At 32.5% G+C, this 23,112-nt stretch overlaps 2 protein-coding genes across 3 annotated transcripts; one reads left to right on the top strand and one right to left on the bottom strand.

Annotated features, from left to right (window-relative positions):
* Positions 1-1,998: 1,998 nt before the first annotated feature.
* LOC100782366 (leucine-rich repeat receptor protein kinase HPCA1) lies at positions 1,999-9,500 on the bottom strand. 2 transcript variants are annotated; one of them, XM_014761846.3, is made up of 19 exons: positions 9,090-9,500; positions 8,770-8,890; positions 8,612-8,683; positions 8,290-8,364; positions 8,103-8,174; positions 7,739-7,900; positions 7,553-7,627; positions 6,785-6,856; positions 6,635-6,706; positions 6,451-6,519; positions 6,267-6,341; positions 6,088-6,159; positions 5,807-5,944; positions 5,177-5,664; positions 4,928-5,089; positions 4,705-4,841; positions 3,765-3,984; positions 3,019-3,254; positions 1,999-2,851 (listed from the first exon to the last, which is right to left on the bottom strand). In XM_014761846.3, exons 1-19 carry the CDS (start codon positions 9,169-9,171, stop codon positions 2,387-2,389), a joined length of 2,865 nt encoding a protein of 954 aa, XP_014617332.1. In that variant the 5' UTR covers positions 9,172-9,500; the 3' UTR covers positions 1,999-2,386. The 2 variants fall into 2 exon arrangements, with proteins under 2 accessions (XP_014617332.1, XP_025979435.1); XM_026123650.2 differs by having other exon boundaries at positions 4,928-5,086.
* A 7,126-nt stretch (positions 9,501-16,626) lies between these two features.
* Positions 16,627-18,851, top strand: LOC100781827 (uncharacterized). The gene is made up of 5 exons (XM_003534708.5): positions 16,627-17,101; positions 17,182-17,351; positions 17,561-18,215; positions 18,372-18,463; positions 18,544-18,851. The coding sequence occupies exons 1-5, from the start codon at positions 16,829-16,831 to the stop codon at positions 18,683-18,685; spliced, it is 1,332 nt and encodes a 443-aa protein (XP_003534756.2). The 5' UTR covers positions 16,627-16,828; the 3' UTR covers positions 18,686-18,851.
* Positions 18,852-23,112: the final 4,261 nt, after the last annotated feature.

Genomic DNA, 23,112 nt, shown 5'->3' with positions numbered 1-23,112 from the left:
ATGGAATATGTGATGAATTGTGGGATAAGCAGTATGATTTTTCCCAAAAGAAATGCATGATTTTTCCCCTTTTTTCCTTTTAAAACGCAGCGCAATCGTGTTTTGCGATATTAACCGTGTACTAAGCCGACATGTGCTCGATAAGCGCACGTGCAAAGTCCAGCTAGCATAAGTGACTGTGTGCTAAGCCGCAAGGTGTTGACTAAGCCGTAGATGCGCGCTAAGCCGTCAGATGCAGGCTAAGCCGCAAATGTGCGCTAAGCCACCACATGCAGGCTAAGCCGCAGATGCGCGCTAAGCCACTAGATGCAGGCTAAGCCGCAAATGCGTGCCAAGCCGCCAAATGCGCACTAAGCCTGACCTCCAAGTTGACTCCTCGCGCTGAGCAAGCTGCTCCAGTTCTTCAACCATCTTCTAGGCCTCCTACTGTGTAATTCTATATAAAAAAAAAATACACTACAAAACACTGTAAATTAGATAACTTTAGCATTTATTGGACATAAACTCATAAGAAGCTAAATTCATAATGTTCTAACACAAAAGAAGCAATAAAAGAGAGAAAAATTATATTATTGCTATGTGATTTAAATATTTAAATTATGTAAGCATATCAATTATCAATTGCTCAGCTAGGATTTCCAAGCGTTAAAGAGAAAGAGAAGGGATTTGAGCTTCCATTTTACTGTCTCTATGTGAGGGATATTTCTCTCACCATAGACATTATTTCACAAATCCCAACAGTGGAAATGTGCCAAAATAAGTTCCAAAACTGGTGTTCAAATTTCATGACGATCCAACCGTTAACAAGTCGAGATCGTAGTTTATTAGGACATGTTTAGGTGTATATGGGAAAAAGAGAGCTCCGTGCGACAAACATTTCTCTCACCATAGACATTATTTCGCAAATGCCGATGGTGAGGATGTGCAAAAATGAGTTCCAAACCTGGTGTTTGAATTTTATGATGATCCAATAGTTAACGAATCCGAGATGATAGTTTTACTGAGACATGTTTCAGTATATGCGAGAAAAAGAGAGAGTTTTAATTTGAGAAAGGGAGAAGGGAAAACGAATTTGAAAGAAGAGAGAGCATAGGGACATGTCGTAAATGTAAAAATTGACTTAATATGTCTCTAATTATATCCAGGGCATTTTCAACCTATTATTTACTCTCGTTTTTTTTTGTGTTATTATTTTATAAAAATAAACTTTATTTTACTCCCCATCAAATGAATGAATAAAATATTTTTTTTATTTTCTAAGAACATATATTTATTTTATTTACCTTAAAATTATTAATTAATATTATTTCTCCTTGTTTATTTAATTAAAAAAACTCATTACTTTCCTAAAATTTTATTTATTTTAAATAATTTTTTTATTTTATGAAAAATGAGATATTACGCATTATATATTGCACCACTGAAGTGGTCCAAGCATAAAGTAGTTCAAGTCCTTTCTTTTAGGTTTCTAAAAAAAATAGTTACTTAGGTTAAGTATTTATATAACTCTTATCATTAGTTAGCTAGTTTAGTAAACAACTAAAATGAATTTTTTTTGTCTTTGATAAGTAGTATTTGAACCCTATAGAAGGAAAAAACACTTTTATTTTAAGTAAGACTCCAAATTTTATTTTTTTTACTTTTATTAATTTAAAAAAACTCACTTCAAAATTAGTTTTAGGCTTAAAAATATGTTAGATTGGACCTAGTTACCACTTAATATGTTAATTATAACGTGTCTTTAATTCTGTATTATATGAGAAATGTTAGTAAAATATTTTTTAACACACTATACATTTTTTTTTTGAAAGGGACTCTATACATAGTTAAAATCTATTGTAAGTGAATAAATGATGCGTGAGACCATTATAAGAAGTGAAGAACATATGATTTGTTGGTTTTACCTTAATTTCAACTAATTGTAAAGAGTATTGAAGAGAGTGTGTTAGAAAAGTTATTACTATAGCATTCCTTATCAAAGTATGCGGTTGCATTTAATTATTAGAACACTGAGAAGAATTTCATATATATTACGCAATCCAGAGATTATACTAGCTAGCCAACTTGAAGAGAAATCTTTTCTACAATATGTTCAAAAGCAATATATATATGTTACACAATCCCGGCTAAAATGAGAAACTAAAAGTAAACAAGAATCTAACTAGAGACTTATCAAACTGCAGCTCTCTTGTTTTGTACATTATTTGCACAAGTTACGTTTGAGGTGTAAAATGAAAAGGCCTACACAGTGAGAAATTATTACATGGTTTGTGATCATGTGATCCTAACTATATAATCTCTTCTACATAGTTTACATGATACATAGAGATTAGTCGAAACCACGCTATACTGAACCATGTAATAATTTCTCCAACACAGACTCAATTTATGCTCGTGGAAGTACCACACTTGAATCAAAGTATTCATTGTTGTAAGGATGCAGGGAAATTTTGGTTGCATTATTATAACTAGATGAAGTGGATACTGATGCTGATGCTGAAAAAATTGGGCTTGAACCAGCCAACTGCAACATGTTTTCAATTTCTTTAACCACATAATTCATTGTAGGCCTGTCAAAACTTGACTCTTCAACACACTGCATTGCAATGTCCACAAACTTCTCAAAACCGCTCAGTGCTGTCCCCAGATCAATGGTTGGATCAAGAATTTCCTCAAGACCATAGAAGCCTTTTGTCTTGTCGATAGCACCCTTTACCACTTTCACAATATATTTCCCTCGCTCTATTGGCCTTCTTGCAGTTATCAGCTCCAACAATAGCACTCCAAAGCTATAAACATCACTTTTCTCAGTCAACTGTTGAGTCATATAATACTCTGGGTCCAAGTAGCCCTACATCAAAAACAAAAATCCATTGTCATCACTTGATTCTGATAAGATCAAAATAATTATTGAATATAAGATGCTACTGCAGACACATGTGGGATGTTAAATGTTAATATGGAAACCGAATATTAATTGTGTTCCCCTTTAAAAAGTTTAGATGAGAATATACGAACCATTGTTCCTTTGACTTGTGTGGTAATATAACCTTTTGCACCTTCACCCAAAGGCTTGGAGAGACCAAAATCAGATACTTTAGCAATCAAGCGCTCATCCAGTAAAATGTTAGTGGATTTGATGTCCCTGTGTATGATTGGAGGATTTGCTAGTTCATGCAGATAATCCAGCCCCCTCGCAGCACCAAGGGCTATTTTTAGCCTTCTAATCCAGTCCAATCTAATTCCAGACTTCCCTACACAGACCATAATAATCATATGTGTTATTTGGCACTTCAATGAAAAAAGAGAGGTTAATAATACCTTAAATATTTTTAAAACAAAAATTTTAATAATAGACTTTTTATAATACAGTATGTTATTAGTCTATTCTTTTCAAAAAAAGCCAATTCAAACTATAAATCTATAATAGTGTATGGGATTTTTAAAAAATAAACCGGTAATAATGTGTTTATTAGTAAAAATTTATGATTGCATTTTTCTAAATGATTCACAACAAGTTCCATTTCTAAAGAAACGAGAGATAGAATAAGAGACGATTCTCTAAAATTCTTTCTGCATATTTCTCAATGTGCCGACTATTCATGGAATGTTAGAAGCATGTTTGTTTCAGTATATTCTTTTTTTGTAAACAATTACTTTTTTAAAGCTCTTTCAAAACATTATTCAAAGAAAAATGATTATTTATCTAAAAGAAATTAATGTAAACGCACATTAATGAAGTTAAATTGTGAATAAACTTGTACCTGAAAGAGTATCCTTCAAAGTACCATTTGCAACATACTCATATATCAGCATTTGTTCTCCTTGGTCAAAGCAGAAACCGACCAGGCTAACAAGATTTTTATGGTGGACCCTTGATAGAAGTTCAATCTCAGTTTTGAACTCCAGCCCTCCTTGCATAGATTCCTTTTGAGCTCGCTTTACTGCAATTAGTTGTCCGTTGGGAAGAGTTCCCCGATAAACCTGCCAACAAATTCTTTAAAACACTTCCTAAATGTCTATTAAATGCTTAAGTAGCGTTATAGGCTTATAGCTATAAACATTCAGACAAAAGGTCTCATTTTCTCTTCCTGAAAGAGTAACATAACTATGTGGTGGTATTGATGATAAATACATGATGCAGGAAAATAAGGTTTTCTTCACTACTTATAACACTGATTGAATGTGTCATCTAGGTTGGGAATGGATCTATTTATGTTATAATTTCAGGATCTTGTGAAAATTTTATCACTATCTCTCTCTTTATTAATATTTACATGACAAGGTCTTGTGAAATTTTTCCATGAGAAGATTCACTCCCCATATTGGTTATAGTGTTATAGTTCTTTCTTAAAATTTAGCATTTCCATTAATTAACATGAAGCTTCCAAGTTTCAATACATTATCCACAAAATATTTTGAAGGAAAAGTTTTCGTTCTAAAAGAGAACCGGTAAATTAAAAAGTAAAAAGAAAAGAGAACACATAAGGCATAATTGATCATATAGTCTTTTTACATCAGGCATATTATTAAGGAATAGTCTAAATACATAAGTGTTTTCATGCATAAGTTCTGATACGACCTACTAAACTACAATCAGATGCTGCAAACTGTGGAGGTGTGAATAGATGTGATTGCAGGCAATATATTTGACTATTGCTTAACTATTATAGAGAAATGAAGTAAACAAGAGGCATTCAATACCTTCCCATAACCGCCAGATCCTATATTATTGACTTGTGAAAAGTTTTTGGTGCAGTTCTGTATCTCTTCAAAACTGAAGCGCCTAGCTCCTTTCAACTGTGGGATGCTACTATTGCTGTCATGCGGATCCCATTGTTCTGCGTTTTATGAAATCAAACATTTAAACAAACTCAACTCCACAAGGATTGCTACAAAGCAAGAGCTAAGTATACAGTTATCATACCAAAAGGATTGTTATTCCCAGTTGATTTTTTGGTCTTTTTCTTCTGGCTGATAGCGTACACACATGCAAGGAGTACTAACACCAACAGGGCAGCACCACCACCACCAGCTCCAGCTATGATGCCAGTATTTGAAGATTTTCTATTTGATGTCACAGGACCTTCTAATAATAAATGGCAAGAAATTAAAGTAGTCTTGAAATGGAGCACATACTATACTTAATTTCATTACTATGTAGAAACACATTTACCTGAATTATCCACATAGTTTTCATACTCGTCAGCAATAAAATAATAAGGTCCAAACATTGGAGGAGGCTTGTATGTTTGGTTGCTGAGAAGAAAGCCTATATCAGAAATCCCTGTTCGATTGAAACGATCTTGGCCTAATGGAAATATTTTTAAAGTCAATTCAAGGTACTGATATATGTTCTTCCTTGGATTGCTTAAAGAAATTGAATCCACAGGTTTCTTATGAAGTTGAAAAGACTCCATCAGAGAAGACTCCAGAGTTACAAAGATTGTCTTGTTTTCCAAGTCTGAGAAAGAAGGAGCTCTGAGAACTAAAGTTCCTTCATATGGGTATGCACATTTGCACTCGGGGCTTAATGTCTGATCTAAGCTGCAGGGAACAGGCACACAGTTATCTGGTGGCGTTGAATACGAGTCATTGGATTTTGTAATGGAGCAATAAGTTTGTGGAACTCCTGTCTCTTGGCAAATTGGATTATTCACAAGTCTGCACATAAACATCTATGTCAAAATCAACCTTGTAAAGAAAGACAAGAAGGAAATATTGAAACTTATAAAAAGAAAATTTCTTTCTTCCTGTAGAAGTAATGAAAGCATCTATTATAATAATCATTATAGTTATGGCTTACATTATCTCCACTTTAGAGACATCAATTTGTGGATCAAAATCTTCAATGAAATTAATCTGCAAATCAAGGAGATCCAGGTTGTTGCTGATGGAGGTGCCAATATCTAAAGTGCCATTTAGCTGGTTGTTTTTCAGCACCCTATGCATTACATTAAAAATTTAGCTTGTATATCATTATGAAAAAAGATGACAGGAATAATTACTTTCTAGTACTATATTCAAACTTTGAGCATTAACTCTTATCATTTATCACATGACAAAAGAATATAGGTTGGCACTCACACTGTCTGCAACTGTTGCAGGCTGAACAAAGAAACAGGAATACGACCTTGAAGTTTTGTATTCTCCATCATTCTGCCTTACAAAAGAAAAGTATGAGAATTAATTAAGGTGTTGAAAGTAGAAACATGTGTGAGAAAGTGAAAGCTGATAGATGAAAGAGTAGATAATGAAAGACATACATTGTCGTCAGAGCGGGAAGAGTTGGCAACCACGGTGGAAAGTCTGATTGATCAAAACTGTTATTGCTCATATCTCTAATTTAATTAAGAAAGTTAGTCATTGTTACAAAAATTATATTAAGTTTGAATTACAATTTAAAAAATGTTATATAGAAAATAAAAGTATCTTAGATAAATGATTTACAGGTAACTGAGGGAATTCATTCCAGTAAGGTTTGGGGGGGAACCAGACAGGCGGTTATTGGATAGGAACCTGACAGACATGAAATTAAAATCTCCATCAATGTAGTTAAAATTGATCAATATAGATATTAAAAACATGCCTAAAATAATAGAAATTTTTTTTGGTACATTAGTTCTTTACTTACAATTCCCTAACACTTGTAAGATTGTTGATGTTCAGAGGCACAGGTCCACTTAAAACGTTATCATCAAAGCGCCTGCAGCCACAAAATATTTCAAGACAAAAAGAAACTAATTCTATTTACTAGTTTAAAGTTTGAGATATGGATACTTACACCACCTCCAGAGTCTTGACAAGGCCAAGTGTAGATGGAATGCTGCCAGTAAATCGGTTGGATTCAAAAAGCCTGCCAAAAAGATATTATTGTGAATTTAAAATCATCATTTTCATAATCTTGACCCTGCCCTCCCTAGCCTTCTTGTCTTTACTTAAATCCTGCCACTGTCTCTTTTTCCCTTCATTGTTCGAATAAAGGCAGCTACAGTTTGTCAACTTAATTGAAACAAGTGAGAAATATATTAGTTAGCCTTTTAAAACCAAAGAAAGAATTCAAGTAACAGACCAATAGATCGATGGCCTTAATTATGCATTTGGATGAGCATTTGCAAACTTAATTTTTAATGATGTTGATTTTGGAAGTAGATTTGAAGTCAACTAATTTATATTTGGAAAGTTTTATTTCAAAAGTTTATAGCAAAACTATGTGTCTGTTTATTTAAAATTCCAAACCAAGTTTACACAATTTCCTATGCATGAGACCAGTTAAAAGCTTGATTTCCCATTGAAGGTAGTCTAATGGAGTTTCTAACTTGAAACCGATCAGGCCTTAATATGATGTAGTGACAAGGTAAAATCCTTTTGAATATCTTGGTAAATTTTACAATGGCAGTGTATATATAAACTAAACCCGTTTTGCAAAACCACACTTCCCCCAAACCACTAGTTCTCTATCTGTGGTAATGGTATGACATGTGCCTTTTGTTGTGACAAGAGCTTTACACCCATGTAAACAAATTCCAGAAAATATCGGGATGGATCTTACACATGTATGAGAGACATTTCTGGGCTAAAAAGTTGAGAAGGAATGTTTCCAGAAAGCTTATTCTTCCCAAAATGGCTGTAAAAAATGGAACATATCAGATGGATTTTTGATAGATATTAAGAAAATTACTGTGAAGAGAAAAAATAAATAAATAACGTGATCTTTTGCAAAAGGTATTTCACATACAAGTGCTTTGTATGGTGCATCATATCAAGACCAGGAGTAGTTCCATTAGATATGGGGATGGGTCCTTCAAGCTGATTTTCGGCTAAGTCTAGCCAATAAATATTTGAGAGATTACCAATGGCAGCTGGAATCGGCCCAGTGAAACCATTAGAATTTAAAGATCTGCAATTGAAATCAACTTAATTTGTTATCTTACAACATATCAGTAGCATTAAGAATATAGGGACTGCAAAAACATATGAATATATGATACTCAAAACGTAGTCCAAATGGGAAGTACAAAAGGACTTGATTAAGCAAAATGAAGAGGCCTTGTGTGTGTGTGTGTGCGTGTATCTTCTAAAGTAAGGCTGAAAACCCTTACAGGAAGACAAGCCGTTCTAGATTTCCAATTGTAACTGGGATAGGACCAGTGAAACCACAATTAATAACAAGTCTGGAAAATAAAGTAATAAAGTGCACTGTTAGTTAGAGTTGTTTGTTCAAAAACTAAAACTTAATCACAATTGAGTTATGATCTTAAAAGTTCTTAATATTCAATACTGCCTTACAAATTTCTCAGTTTTCTCAAGTTTCCAATGTCATTTGGAAGTGGTCCAGTTAATTTCTTATTGTAAGACAGATCCCTGAAAAGGAAAAAATCAATAACAAATCACAGAGTCATCCACCTTATGAAAAACGGTTGTATACTCAAATCAGGGATGTTGTAAATGAAAATGAAATGAAGACTTCATGCAATACTATAGATAGTGGCCAAACATAATTAGTTTTCAGGGTGCTTAGTCCTCAACACTATTTTGATATATATTCCACAAGTTCAGCAGACAAATTAAGATATTTGATCATTGACAAGCACCAAAGTAGAAAACTTACAAAATCAGCAGTTCAGATAGTGATCCAATATCTGAAGTAAGCTGGCCTGACAAATCCATGCTTGCTAATGATCTGAAATACTAGCAACCAAGTTAATCTCAAAGAAGATAATTCAGGAGAAGGTAGCAATTTTGCAAGAAATTAAAACTTTAAAGTACATGGAGGTAATGCGTGAATTGGTACACTCAATTCCATCCCAACCAGCACCACAAGGATCTGTACCATCCCAATTAGGTGGTGTGTTCTGCCATTCATTCACTAGAGCCAGCAGAGCAGCAGCTGCATCAGAAATTAAAAAGCCAATCAAATACATAATGAATCTTCATACAAAAAATTGTTACAGAAGCTAAGAGTGAATGTATTCAATTTTTTTCCCAACTGAAAAAACAAGTTGAATATTTCTGATTTGAATATAAATATGTACACCAAAAATGCCTTTTGGATGATGAGAAAAAAAATTGATTAAAACTGAACTTACAATCCTGAGGTGATGTCTTTGTGAATACAATCAACAAATGAGTGAAAAAGAGTAGTATCAATACTATAACTCTTTCACCCATGATCAACTTAAAGGAGTACACAAAATTTCACTACTCATACAGCTGCCTAATGCTGAATAAAAGGATCCTTTTGTTGAAAGCATTCAGTGCCAATCTAGTGAATCAAGTCACCACTTCATTACATCAATGGAGAAATAGTCAACAACCTTATACTTATTCCTTTTACCTAGTCTTGGTCTCATTTAGTATAAAATTACATGGATAAACATCTTGAGTAGAACTGTTACATGGTTTAATACAATTTTAAACAACCAATAACAGACAATGGTGGCACATTCCTGCATCATTTGAGTAAATGACCAACATTATTAACAAGATACAAAGTCAACAACACATCATATAAGATTATAATGCCATGTTCACGAAATCTCTTCGATGAAGCAAAAAGGTTTTGAATTATGGCAATAAGGCATAATAAAATAGTTAAGTATGTCCACTATTGTAAATTTGACTTCACAAGGTTTTGAATGTTTCTGCGCCAACCTAACTCTCTCACTGTCTTAATCTTGCAGACAATGTTATATGTCATTATCAGGCCACAACATGGAGCGAAGATATCTACTTGCCACATAGAAAAGCTATAACACAACGAAAAGGATACTAAATTAAACCACAACATTGACTTAAACTTTTATAAACGTGAAGATAAATAAACTAAACTAAATTTAAAAAGAAACCATGAGAAACCTAAATAAAAAATTGGGGAAAGACATTTGATTTGTTCTTTGTATTGACTGAAAGGTGACTTGCAACAAACCATAAACCATAAAAAAATATTCTAAATTATGATTATTTAGAATAAAAATAGTTGCATTAATTAGTCATGTAAGTGGAGGCAGAACTCTATTATTTCCATTAACTTTGATATGAGAGCAACTGAGTCTTTCTTCTACCAATACACTTTGATATTTGGATAAATTAGGAAAACAAAATAAGAAATAAAATGAACTGAAAACAAGAGAACTTCACTTATGTGCGTAAGTTAATTTTAACTTTTTTTATATAGAAAAACTCAATTCATTTTATCTCTTTTATTTCTTTTTCATAAGAGTGTTTGGGGGGAGAAGTTTATATAAACAAGAGACTACATATATCTTCTACTGTTCCACGACTATAGACATAACCTTCTGGAGAAAGGATTCACCAAAAACCTTCAAGGATTTGTGCCTTCAACTCTACTTATCATGATATTCAAGAAGCAAGCTTAACTAAATTTTAAGTAAATATATCCAGTTGTCTAACGAAATCCAGTCGAATTGCTCTAGTTAATATGTATATATATCAAGACCATGGTTATTATCGTTTTCTGAAAGTATCAAAGTTCTCAAGCTCAAATGAATTTTGACAACGAAGTAATAATAAAGTGAATATAAAATGGGTAACAGTGAATAATTCAATGTAAATATCATTTCCCCAAATGATACATTTTACTGTTCAAGAAACCGATTTCTCACATATTAATTACCCAGAAATTGATTTCTTAACTGTTTTATTTTTATTTTTTTTCTTTTATTTGTTTTTAAATTGTTTTTGTATTTTTTGTGTGTTATTAATTGTCTAAATTAAAAATAATATTGTTTTGCATATGTTGTTGTTAATTTTTTTTTGTATATTTTGTTTTATCATTTATTAAAGAGTTGAAATCCTTTGTATTTTTATTTTATTTTATTATTAAAATACATAATTGAAATAAAAATAAACATATTTAACCAACAAGTTGAATTGAACTAAAATATTTAAATTGTAAAATAGATATAAAATTACAAACAATAAAACAAAATAATTAAATTTGAAACAATACAACAAAGCTTTTTAAATACAAACAATATGACAAACTTAACATTGTTGGCTTGAGCCTACACGGTGGGGACATTTGTTTTTTGAATGACCTGAGATGCGACACATGAAATATTGTTTTGGTTTACTCAATTCTCGGATATCAATTTCGATGTGTATACGAGAGGAGACATGATGACCTTTAGAATTTCTTTTCTTCTCTTAGTCAGTGCAAATTCTTGACTCATGACACGGTAACCAATATGCTATGTTGCGTAATTCTCTAAACAATCATTTGTATACGTTGGAGACACTTTCCAACGTATACATAGGATGTATGTATTCCATATACTCATGGTGAGCATGCTTACAAGCAGTAACAACAAGAGAACAAGACATGTGCACTTTTTGGAATTTTTCACATTCACACCACTTTTGATCCAGCTTGATCATGAAATTTTCAGCGGGTCAAATTTCTATCGGGTTAATTATCTCTTGGACTAAGAATTATGTGTCGCATCGATTGAACTCAAGAACAATGTGAAAGTTTGTCTTTCTTTGTGCGTCTTTCATAGTTTTGTTTAGTACTTGTGTATAAACTTGGTCGAATGTAATCATTGCTACAATTTCTCTCCCTTTTTGGTTGAACAATGCATTACACCTTGTGTAGGTTGATTTTACAAGTGCACTTATTGACAGATTTCTTGTTAATTTTGTACCAAATTAATTGACTCAGCAAGATTGGTCGTTATGTGTCCCCATTGTCAGCCACCATCCTATGCAAGAGTCTACTTTTCTCACGGAATCTTCTTTAGCCAATTAATTTCTCGATCACCAATTGCTTCCTCCTTCATATTGTTATAGTAGTGATTGAACATGGACTTTGTCCTTGCATATGTTGAGTAATTATAAACATACAATTTCAATATTATGAATAATACAAAATTAAGTGATATTTAATATGAAGAGAAAAAAGTTTGGCACTCACCCATATTGATAATTAGTTTTCTGAGGTCATTGTTCTTCTACCTCCTCATGTAATTCTATGCAATGTATCAAATGCAAAACACATGCATAGAATTCTGGGTCGCTCACCCACTATCATGTCTAGGGTAGACACTTTTTATTGATTCGTGTCTATCTGAAATCAAACATAAACCATCTTGTGGGGTGACATGCCTTTTTAAATTTTTGAGGAAGAAGAGTCATGCTTTCGCTATTTCACCCTTAACAACGACAAAGGCTATTGGAAGATTTCATAGTTGACATCCTGTGCAACTGCCACAAGGAGGGTTCCCTTGTACTTACCGTACAACCATGTTCCATCAACCTGAACCACGTGTTTGCAATATTAAAACCTATCAATACATAGTCTGAAACTCCAAAAAAGATGATAAAATTTCATGAAACCCTATATTGTTTAACCTTCTTGTGGTGGCATTGGCAATGTTTACTTCTCCATGACCATAGCAAGAATAAATTGTTGCATAGCTTGCAACAATCTCAGTAAATCGTGGAATGATCTTTTTCAATTGTCATAGATATTTTCAATGACCTTTTGCTTTGCTAACCATGCTTTCTTGTACGTGATAATGTATCCTTTAGTGCTTTTGACATGTGCCATCAAGGTTGACACTAAAATTGATGGATCCTTTTCAATCAACATATGAATGCTTTTACTAATTAGCAGATAAGACAACTTCACATGATCTTGTGAGATTGCTAGATTTGAACATGTATATAGTTAACAGAGCTTTCTTATTTCTCACTTCTTGCAAGGATGTATGTTGTCTTACACCTCTCAGCACAACCATTGACATCTCAAATGATAATTAGCTTTGTTGAGTTTGATAGTTGTGTCTTGTAGTTAGCTCCTTTGCTCACATGATACTATTACAAAGAATGTTATATTTTTTCTTTTGTTTGAAAATGCATCCCTTCAAAGAAACTCCACACCGGATGTTGGATTTCTTCGCGATCTAACGTATAACCATATTAGAATCTTCAAAATTAGATTCAAGGTCAACATTATGCATGTGTGGTGGCATATAGTATGGTGGTACAATTGTTATTGGAGAAACATGTTGAGTTTCTTCCTCATGATTTTCCTGGAGTTGATTGCGTAGAATTTCATTTTTGTCCTCATTAAAAGAATCGAGTTGTTGGTTAGGTAAGACAAGCTCTGATGTAAACTCAAGCTCATTTGCTTAGGTTGATGAGCTAGGCTATGCTGAAGGAGTACTCCAATATGAGTGAGGTTGATTCTCAGTAACACCAAATGTTTGTGAATCTAACAAATTGATAAAAAATGATGCAGACAAAAATTGAGTAAAACAAAATGTGTTTGGTTCAAATAAATTTTCCACCTCCAATGTCTTTTAAAAATAACTTTATTTCTTGTAGACCAAATATTCCATACAATGAAGCGTCATCTTATTTTCCACCACATGTTTGAAATTTTCCCATGTAGGTCATGTGGTATTTGACAAAATTGATCTTTGGCAGATGCGAAAAATACCGTAAAAATGTCCAATAATTTAAACCGAGAATTTTCAGTGTAGCACAATGAAAATGAAATTTCACGTTTCGCTGAATTTGCCTATTTCTTTTTCATAATACAACAGTCAACAAGAGGTCTAATCGAAAAAGTCCATAGTCTAATCAAGAATAAAAAAAAAAAATACAGCAATAGGGAATTCTGATTTTTCTCTATTTATGTCTTTTTTTTTTGTACAGTTTCTATACTTATGTCTTATACTTTTTTATATTTTATTTTTTTTTTCAGCTCATTTATTATGAAGGAGTAAGGCTCGGTTTGGATGGGCAGCAAAGTAAATGACAGATGAGCCCTGGATTGGAAGGAAAAGATAAAAAAAAAAATTACCACCTTCCAACGTTTGGAAGTTTTTAAAAAAGTAATTATATATATAGAAAAGCTAATTAATTAAGTACAACCTGCGGACAGCAAGCAACAACACGCCCAGGCCTTCATATTAACTACGGAAAATGATGTTAGGTACGAAAACTAATTCGTCCAAATACTCATTGTAAAAATTTCATATGATTCATATATTGAGGTTGTTAATTGAGAAGGAAGATGAATACACTAATTTCTTCTTATAAAAGCATCTAGTTAAATCGATTGAATTAAACATGTGAGTATTATAAACTTTTTTATATTATATTTAAATTTTATGAATGAGGTTCGAATTGACTTGGTGACTTAATTAACAAAAACCAAGCAGAAGGATAAATATAAGTGTTAATTGTAAAAATTGTACTTATTTTTTAAAAATGATATATTATTATAAAAGAGTAATTTTTATTAAATGACTCTATTAATAAATAAATATTTAAAAATGAGACATAAAATTTATTTTTAATTTAAGTTATTTTTCATCAAACAAGCAATTTCATAATTTTTAACTTATTAGAGAATTATTTAATATTTAATACATACAGTGACCATGATTTCAATAAAAATATTCATAGATAATTTTAATTATCATAAAATGGTTTGATAGTAATTCTAACCACAACCAAAAATAAAGATTGAAAGAAGTAAAGAATTTAGAAATATGCAATAAAATAAAATAAAAGCATGAATTTATTAAAAGTGAGAATGAATATATACAAGATGAACTTTTGAACGAGTAGGTAATTTTGATATGTGGCATTGTTGGTGTTTAAAGAATTAAGTGACAATGATTTAATCCATCGAAAATTGATCGTCAAAAGTCTTATTAGTAAACTTCTAACACTAACACGGTTGAATTCTATGATTTCTAAACATATGCAACATTATTACTAAATACACATCTAATGTTACTTGATGACTTCATATAACTTCTTTCATAACTGTTTCAACTGATATTTCAAAATTCAAAACAGTTTTGTTCGCGAGCGCTTTTAAGTTACACATGTGTTTTAATATAGTCATTAAAAACATCAATTTTTATTAAAATGAATTCTTTCAATGACGAATATAACTTCCTGGATTTTACCCCAAATGTTGATTATCCTTTAAGGTAATCTTCATTTTCTTTCAAGACAAGTTCATCTAAATTATATAAGTTTTATAACTTAAACAAATTTTACATGAAAAAGTAACAATAGCTCGGTGTGGTGAAATAAGTTTAAGCCATGAAGTAGGTTGGTGTTATTAGCAATGCTTACTAATGATTGTCCAACATAGAATTGTCAATTGGGAGGTAGCAAAATAGAGAATCACGCAGAAATATTGTCAAAATTGGTTTTGATTTGGTCACGATAAAGATTTGATAGATCATTAGTTGAACCGATAGATAAGATTAGTGATTGATCCTATTTGTTCTAGTATGTATTAAAAAAATTTAAAAATATATAATTAACATAATTGTTGAAGTTATGAAACTTTAGCAAATGATATTCTCATATCTGACGGGAAAATGCAAACATAGACAAATAGAAACAGTTAATCCATAAATATTTTCAACAGATTCACAAGCATAAGTATAACTAATTTGCAATTGTCTCTAGCTTGGGTAGGTATATACGGTGCCTATGAAGCACAGACACTCCATCTCCTTGTCGTGTCCGGTGTCCGACACGCGTCCGTGTCAATGTCTGACACCGACACGACACCCGTACTATGTTCTATATTTTGGACATTACAGGTGTTCACGTGTTCGTGTTCGTGTTGTGTCAGTGTTGATACTTCATAGTACGGTACATGACCTTAGAAAAAATTGACATAGTGGGAAAGTTCAGTACTTACGTGAGGCAAGGTGCAGGGTTCGAAACCCATTTTAGGGTTTTTTGGGTTTTGGCAATTTTCTAAAGGTGCAACCATTTTAGGCTAGGTGACATCTATAATGGGACTTGAAAGTGACGTGAAGTCACAGAAACTTTAGAATTCACAAAAAAATTAAAATTTTGAATAATATGACTGATTCTCACACGATTCAATTTGAGCAAATACACCAATTTTTACCGGTTTGATGAAGTGACACAAGTCGCATTGCATGACCTTATGAAATACTGGATTCGGCCCGACTATGAGTTCAGCTTTCGGATCAACCAGTTGGATGGTCGGTTTGACCCGATTTTAATAACACTATCACAAAGTGCAAGCGCAACACATAACAACTTTTGGGATTTTTCTTTTATTTTCAATTTAATAAAAATAATATATATTATCTGATGTGGTAGGATAAAAATTTATTTATTTATAAGTATAAAACAATTTTCCACTAATAATATATAATCACTAACCTCTTTTTGTTAAAACTTTATTTCACTTCATCACAACTCTATTTTATAATAACATTTTTGAAATAAACTTGTAAAATAAGTTAATGAACTTAAAACGTATTTTAATAAATTTAAATTTTCAAATAAATTAATAAGTATAGAATTTTAAAAAATAATAATATATTATGTATATTACTTAAATAGTTTAACTTTAAAATTTTCTTAAATAATTTAAAACCTACTTTTTCCTTTATTTTCTTGCTTTTTTAGCCCCATCAAATACTAAATATAAACATACTTTCTAACAAAACTTTAATATGGCACATTTTCTGCATCCTACCTGTTGGTTCTAATATTTTAAGATATTTCCTCTCTTTTTTGTTTATTTTTTAATTTAGTTTGGCCAAATGAATTGAAAAGGGAGCCGGTTAAGTTATATGATGGACTAAGGGTCTGTTTGGGGTGATTATGAGTTTGTGTTTTCAAGTTGTGGAATTGTATTCTGACGTTGAATTTGGCGATCAACAAGACCTGTTTCCACGTTCCAACTTCCCAAGTGTCACTCTGTCCCACACTTTCTCATAATGGTTGCAACAAACATGTTGGTAAATGAATTGAAGAGAAAGAGAGAAAACTTCTGAATCCTCTAATGGAGGAGTCACAAAAGCATCTCCAAAGAAACAAATGGTTCGACTTCGACATGGAGCTTCCCTCGCCATTCCAGTTGGAGCAAGCAGTGTGCAGCCACGGCCTCTTCATGATGCCGCCCAACCACTGGGACCCACTCTCCAAAACCCTAATTCGCCCACTCCGTTCTTCTCCCTCCTCCTTCCTCGTTTCACTTTCCCAGCACTCCCAATCCCTCGCCGTTAGGGTTCACGCCACCCACGCCCTCTCTCCCCAACAACAAAACCACATCACGGTACCCAACTCTCTATGTAACCGCTTCTTTTGCTTCGCGCGTTTTCATTCTTTCGCTTCTTCCGCTGTTGCTGTTTTTAGGCTCAGGTTTCGCGAATGCTGCGTTTCTCCGAAGCGGAAGAGAAGGCTGTGAGGGAATTCAGAAGCCTGCACGTGGTTGATCATCCAAATAGAAGCTTCTCTGGAAGGGTGTTTCGCTCTCCCACGTTGTTCGAGGACATGGTCAAATGCATACTCCTCTGTAATTGCCAGTGAGTACTGTCCACTACGTGTTTGTCATAATGTCACATTGTAGGGGGAAAAAAAAAACCCCTTTTTCTCGACCTTTGTTTGGTGGGGTGTTTTTGTTCTTTGTTTTCCTTTTTTAAGTGCAAAATGGGTTGACGGACGTTGAGCATGGCTCAGGCGCTTTGTTTTCCCTTTTTTTGTTGCTCACATTGTGGAAACAAAACTTTTCCAGGTGGCCGAGGACGTTGAGCATGGCTCAGGCTCTTTGTGAGCTTCAGTTGGAACTGCAAAATGGGTCGCCTTGTACCATTGCTGTGTCGGGGAATTCAAAAGGTGAGAGTGAGGGATTCATCCCCAAAACACCAGCTTCTAAAGAGACCAGGAGAAACAAGGTTTCAACAAAGGGTATGTTTTGTAAGAAGAAATTAGAATTGGATGGAAATTTGCAAATTGACCACGTGGTTGCTTCAAGTTCAACCGCGACAACCTTGCTTACAACAGATAATGGTGATTCGGAAGAGCTACGATCACATGATTCATGTCATGAATTCTCTAATGGAAATGAGTATTTTAGTCGTACTGGAAATTTTCCATCCCCAAGTGAGCTAGCAAACCTTGATGAGAGTTTTCTGGCAAAGCGATGCGGACTTGGGTATAGAGCAGGTTATATAATAGAGCTAGCGCGAGCCATTGTTGAAGGCAAAATTCAATTAGGACAGCTTGAAGAGCTCTCGAAAGATGCAAGCTTATCCAACTATAAACAGCTTGATGATCAGCTGAAGCAAATTAGGGGATATGGCCCATTTACTCGTGCCAATGTTCTTATGTGCTTGGGATATTACCATGTCATTCCAACGGATTCTGAAACTGTTAGACACTTAAAACAGGTGATGTCTACTTGCTTTTCATGTATCATTATGTCTATGCTGATTCCAAAACTATTGGATATTTAAAGCAATAAGTGATGCTGCTGTCTTGGGCTTCCTCTTTCATTTTGTCTATATTATAAATGCCCTTGATGTGTATGAGACGTGTTAATGCAGGTTCATTCCAGATATACAACCTCTAAAACAATTGAGAGAGAGCTTGAAGAGATTTATGGAAAGTATGAGCCCTATCAGTTCCTAGCATTCTGGTAAAATCAATATAGCCTAATCTTCAACTTCATTTTTGTTGTTGGTGTGTAAATTTCCTTACTCAAGTTCGTTTGACCAGGTCTGAGGTATGGGACTTCTACGAAACAAGGTTTGGGAAGTTGAACGAAATGCATTCTTCTGACTATAAACTTATAACTGCTTGTAATATGAGAAGCACTACAAACAAGAGGAAGAGACCATCACGGAAATGCCAATGCTAGAGTCCTACTCCAGAAATCCACTCTTCATCTTTACTTTTTGTTGAGCTTGTATGTATATCTACTTGAACAAGGCATTGGGGGTCTATCGTAGAAGTAATTTATTGTTTCAATTTTGTAAATTTTTGTTATATTCTCTTACCTATTAATAATTTTTGTTTTTGAAAAAGCCCTGAAATTTCTCTTTACCTGTTAGGAATTTACATCTAAAAGAAGTGATTGCTTATAAACATCAATTAGCATTTCCCCTACTTTACAAATTTGACTTTTGTTTGATGACATCAAAAGGGGCTTGCAGGAATAAAGCTCTGATTTGGTAGAGAATGCACTAGGAATATGACAAAAACTAGGCAAGGTTTTTAGGTTTACAAAGGTAACGTGTTTTGGTTGTGTATTCAGTGTGCACCCCTCTAATACAGTTGGGACACATTTGTGTTGTGTATATTGTTCAACAGACCCTCATTTTCATGAGGGTTATTTTTGAAAATTAAAATTAACAAACATACAACGGAGTGAGAGAGCAAAAGCTCGAGTGGGAATAGCAAAGCCCAAGATTAAACGACTGAGACCCTGGGCCAGCTTATTAAAGAGACTACAGTAATGGTACCACAACAATACTACTCGACATATTTATGAGTGGGTATTTACACCCTCCTTTTTACACTTTACACTCATCAACTGTTTTTGGACTTTTTGAAATATCCAAACTTCTTTCACTTTCACCCTCACCCTCCTCTCCTCTTTGCTTCCTCCCCCTTCTTTCTCCCATCTTCATACCAAAATGAGGTCTGTATAACATGTGCCAGCACATTATATAGCTTGTACATCCTTTGTTCCCAATCCCAAAAGTCATATGTAGACCATGGCTAGAATTATTACTGTGTCAATGTTCAACATTGTAAATGTTGCATATAGTTGGGGTGCTGAAAACATAATGGTGGCCATTAGCACGTGTGTCAATTGATATAGATTTGTTTTAGTTAATTAGTAGTTTTAAGTTTGAGTGTTGAGTATGTAAATAATACTTGAAAGAGTTTTATTATTTATATTGATTTTATATGACTCAATATAATCCTTAACTATGTTTATCATTGTTTATAGTCCCTCCCATCAAAGATAAAAGACTGTGATAGTTAAAAAAAATATTGAGACTAAAATGAAAATATGTCCTGAAAAATAATGGCTAAAATTCATATTACCTGTTTTTGTAATTTATTGAATAATAAAAAATCAGAAAAAGAAGTGTAATAAATGTTTTCATCTTCTTAAATTATTTTCTTTCTCTATTAAACTTTCTAAATTAAAAAAATAAACAATTGCGGGAGAAGTAATACATCAAATACGACATCGTGAGTTTTTTTTCCCCTAAAATTCTCAAGTGTTCTCAAACAAATTCCAAACCCATTTTTTTTAAAGAAAATAATCATATTATTTTTTAAAAAATATTAAAATAATATAAATTAATAATGTTTTCTTCAAAATAGGATAAATTAATAATAGAAATTAAGATACTTTTATGACTAGTGGTCCTTTTGAAAAAATGTCTGCATTTGCATGACCGGGGGAAAAGAAGAGGGGAACAAGATGACACTTGGGAATATTGGGAACACAAAGCAACAAGTGGACATCATACTCGTACAGTCATTTTCTTGCTTTAGCATTGCTATTACGTTCTTTTGTTTCAATGGAGAGAAATAAGTTTGGAGAGAGAGTTTGTATTTTATTCTTTTTGAGACTCATATCTCTTATACTTTATTTTAATTTAAAATATTCTCTCCTATTTTTTTTTTCTTTTTATTTCTCTCCTATAAACCAATCATACCCTCGGTCTCTTTCTCAAAATGTCTCTTTTTCTGATTTATTTGTAGCCTTACACAAATACAAAATATAATAAGATAATAACATCCGTTTTTTTTTTTAATTTTAAATACACTGCGACTTCGGGGGTGAGAGAAATGAGGTCGAAAATCCTGATTATATATGGCTGCCTGAGGCAAGGGGGTTTCCCCCTACCACTACACTATGAAAACGGGTTTTTTGACCGTGCCACTAATTTATGATTTTTTTTTTTGAATTACAGAAGAGAGAGACTTAGAAGACTCCCGGGAATGAAACTTGAGCTACATCAACAAGTACAGCATTAACAATATAACCTAGAGCTACATTTATGATTTATTTTAGGCTAAAATATCCTTGTCATTTCTAATATATATTTGACTTTTGTTTTTTTTTATCTCTTGATAAAAAAAATTGTGTTTATTGTTTGATATTTAAAAAAATTTATTTTATATTCTTCCTTTAAAGGATGACATATCTATTAAATATTTGATAATATAATATTTGACTAGTTATCACTATTCATTTCAAATCTAAATTTACAATTTTTTACAACTTAGATTGCGATAATCAATTTCAGGCAAAATATAGTGAGATAGTGGTGTGGTTGGTACAAATTTGGACCCTTTTTTAAGCAAAATAAATCCTGAGAACGATGAAGCTTCCAAAATAGATTCATCATATTCGGTAGAAGTTTTCCAATCTGACAACGATGAGTTTTTAAACTTTTTTTCTCCTTTAATTGATTTTAGCGGTTTTAAAACCATCACAAATCCTATTTTTAAAAAGTTAACATCACTAATTAACAAAGAAATCATAACAATGGGATCAAAAATAAAACTTTTCAAATTTCTTGGAACAAAATAAAATAAAATAAAAACTTCTCAACGATAAAAAAACAAAAATCAAGTATATATAATGAAATACTAATATATTTAAGTCTTTATTTTAATACCTTTTTGTTCACTTTTTTTAACACTAAATCAAAATATATTTCTTAACTTTTTTTTCATTTTACATGCATTTTTAAAATATTAATTTTGGCTAACTATTTTATTAATAATATTTTTTTATCCCTAATTAGAATAATCTAACTTTGACCTGAATGTCCTGTCCTTAACGCCCTGTTTGGTATAAATAAATTAGGATAAAAATGTGGAATTAGAATAGAGGAAAATAAATAGGCTTGTTTGGTAGAAAATAATTATTAATAAAAAGTATAAAAGTGGTGGATCAATTGCACAAAAGAGAGTAGAAATAGCAACAAATGAGTAAGGGTGTTGTATATTATATGCATTTCCAAAAATAACCTTACGCTAGGATCTCTGTTTTCTTCCTGGCTTGCTCGTGTGCAGGGTTGCTAGTTTCTTTCTCACTATGGGGTCTTTGAGCTCGAATTCGCTCATTGTTCTCTTGTTTGGTTGTTTGGTTGTGCTCACTCAATAATATTTTGCGAACTTGTCTGACCTTGATTGTTTTTCTTCACTTTAATCTATTGTGTGATTTGCTATACAAGGTAACCCATAATCAATTATCTTCTTTTTACAATCGATTTACAATGTTTGATCTCCCATGTTGTGTTTTGCACAATCAATTGTCATTATGTTTATAACTGATTTCATACTTGTAGCTAAGGATAAATACAAAGGGGAGGTCCCTCCCTGGAGACTTTTTATGTATATACATATATACTTTTTAAGTTCAGTAGTATAAAATTGTATGAAATTAGTTGTTATTACAACAACAATTAAGATTAATTAGTGTAAAATTAGTTGCGTATGATGCCAATTAATTTCTCCAGCAACAATTATCAATTTTCAACAAATCCTATCCAACCCAAGTTTGTTTATTGGGTTGAGTCTTGAATTAGATCAAACTCAACTCAACCTAGACAACTTGTTCCCTATCAATTATACTAAAATTATAATAGATTATATGACTCTTGTGACATGTTTTAATAATTGATTGTATACAATGACAATGGATTAGATTGACACTTTTTTAGAAGTGTTAAATGTTATATTCGAGATTATGTTATAAATTTTTTAATGCAAGAATAAAATGGTATGGTACTTGAATTTCTAATTTAATTTCTTTTATCTTTCATCTAAACCAAATAACTTGTAAGTAAAGCTATTAAAGTGGATTGTTAGGCTAGTTTGGCCTGATGGACCAAAGTATGAAAACAAGTCTAGTTAACCTGATTTTCCTATGAATCAATGATTTGTTGGTTCGGTCTAACCCATCAAACTAGGTCCAATTGACTTTTTTTTTTTGCATTAATTTGTTTATCTTTTACCAAATCAAATAGGCTTGATAGTTTTCAAGCCTACATTTCACCAGCCTAACTTGGCCATTATTTTGGGTCCAATGGGTTCAATTTTTAATTGAAATGATCCCAGTCATTTTTTACTTCTCTATTCACAATGTTACTTCATTTTAATATTTCTTTGATTTCTTTTTTTTTTGGTAAAATTTCTTTTGATTTCTCTCAAACCAAGCAATTCAAAAATTCATTTTAATTTTTTTTATCTATTTTTCTCTTTTCTATTTCCATCCAATCTATATTTTTTTCTCACTACCAAATAGAAAAG

This window comes from Glycine max, chromosome 9 (genome assembly GCF_000004515.6).
Source record: "Glycine max cultivar Williams 82 chromosome 9, Glycine_max_v4.0, whole genome shotgun sequence".
NCBI lineage: Eukaryota > Viridiplantae > Streptophyta > Magnoliopsida > Fabales > Fabaceae > Glycine > Glycine max.
This window is presented reverse-complemented; position numbering and strand designations above follow the sequence as displayed.

Bases quoted from the DNA above. Each gene is read 5' to 3' on its own strand.
- LOC100782366 (XM_014761846.3), bottom strand. From the start codon at position 9,171: ATGGGTGAAAGAGTTATAGTATTGATACTACTCTTTTTCACTCATTTG. The intron at 4,842-4,927 runs GTATGATAACTG...CATAAAACGCAG, and splicing joins TGGGAATAACAATCCTTTTG to AACAATGGGATCCGCATGAC. The intron at 2,852-3,018 runs GTTCGTATATTC...TTTTTGATGTAG, and splicing joins CACAAGTCAAAGGAACAATG to GGCTACTTGGACCCAGAGTA.
- LOC100781827 (XM_003534708.5), top strand. From the start codon at position 16,829: ATGGAGGAGTCACAAAAGCATCTCCAAAGAAACAAATGGTTCGACTTC. The intron at 17,102-17,181 runs GTACCCAACTCT...TGCTGTTTTTAG, and splicing joins AACAACAAAACCACATCACG to GCTCAGGTTTCGCGAATGCT. The intron at 18,464-18,543 runs GTAAAATCAATA...TCGTTTGACCAG, and splicing joins TATCAGTTCCTAGCATTCTG to GTCTGAGGTATGGGACTTCT.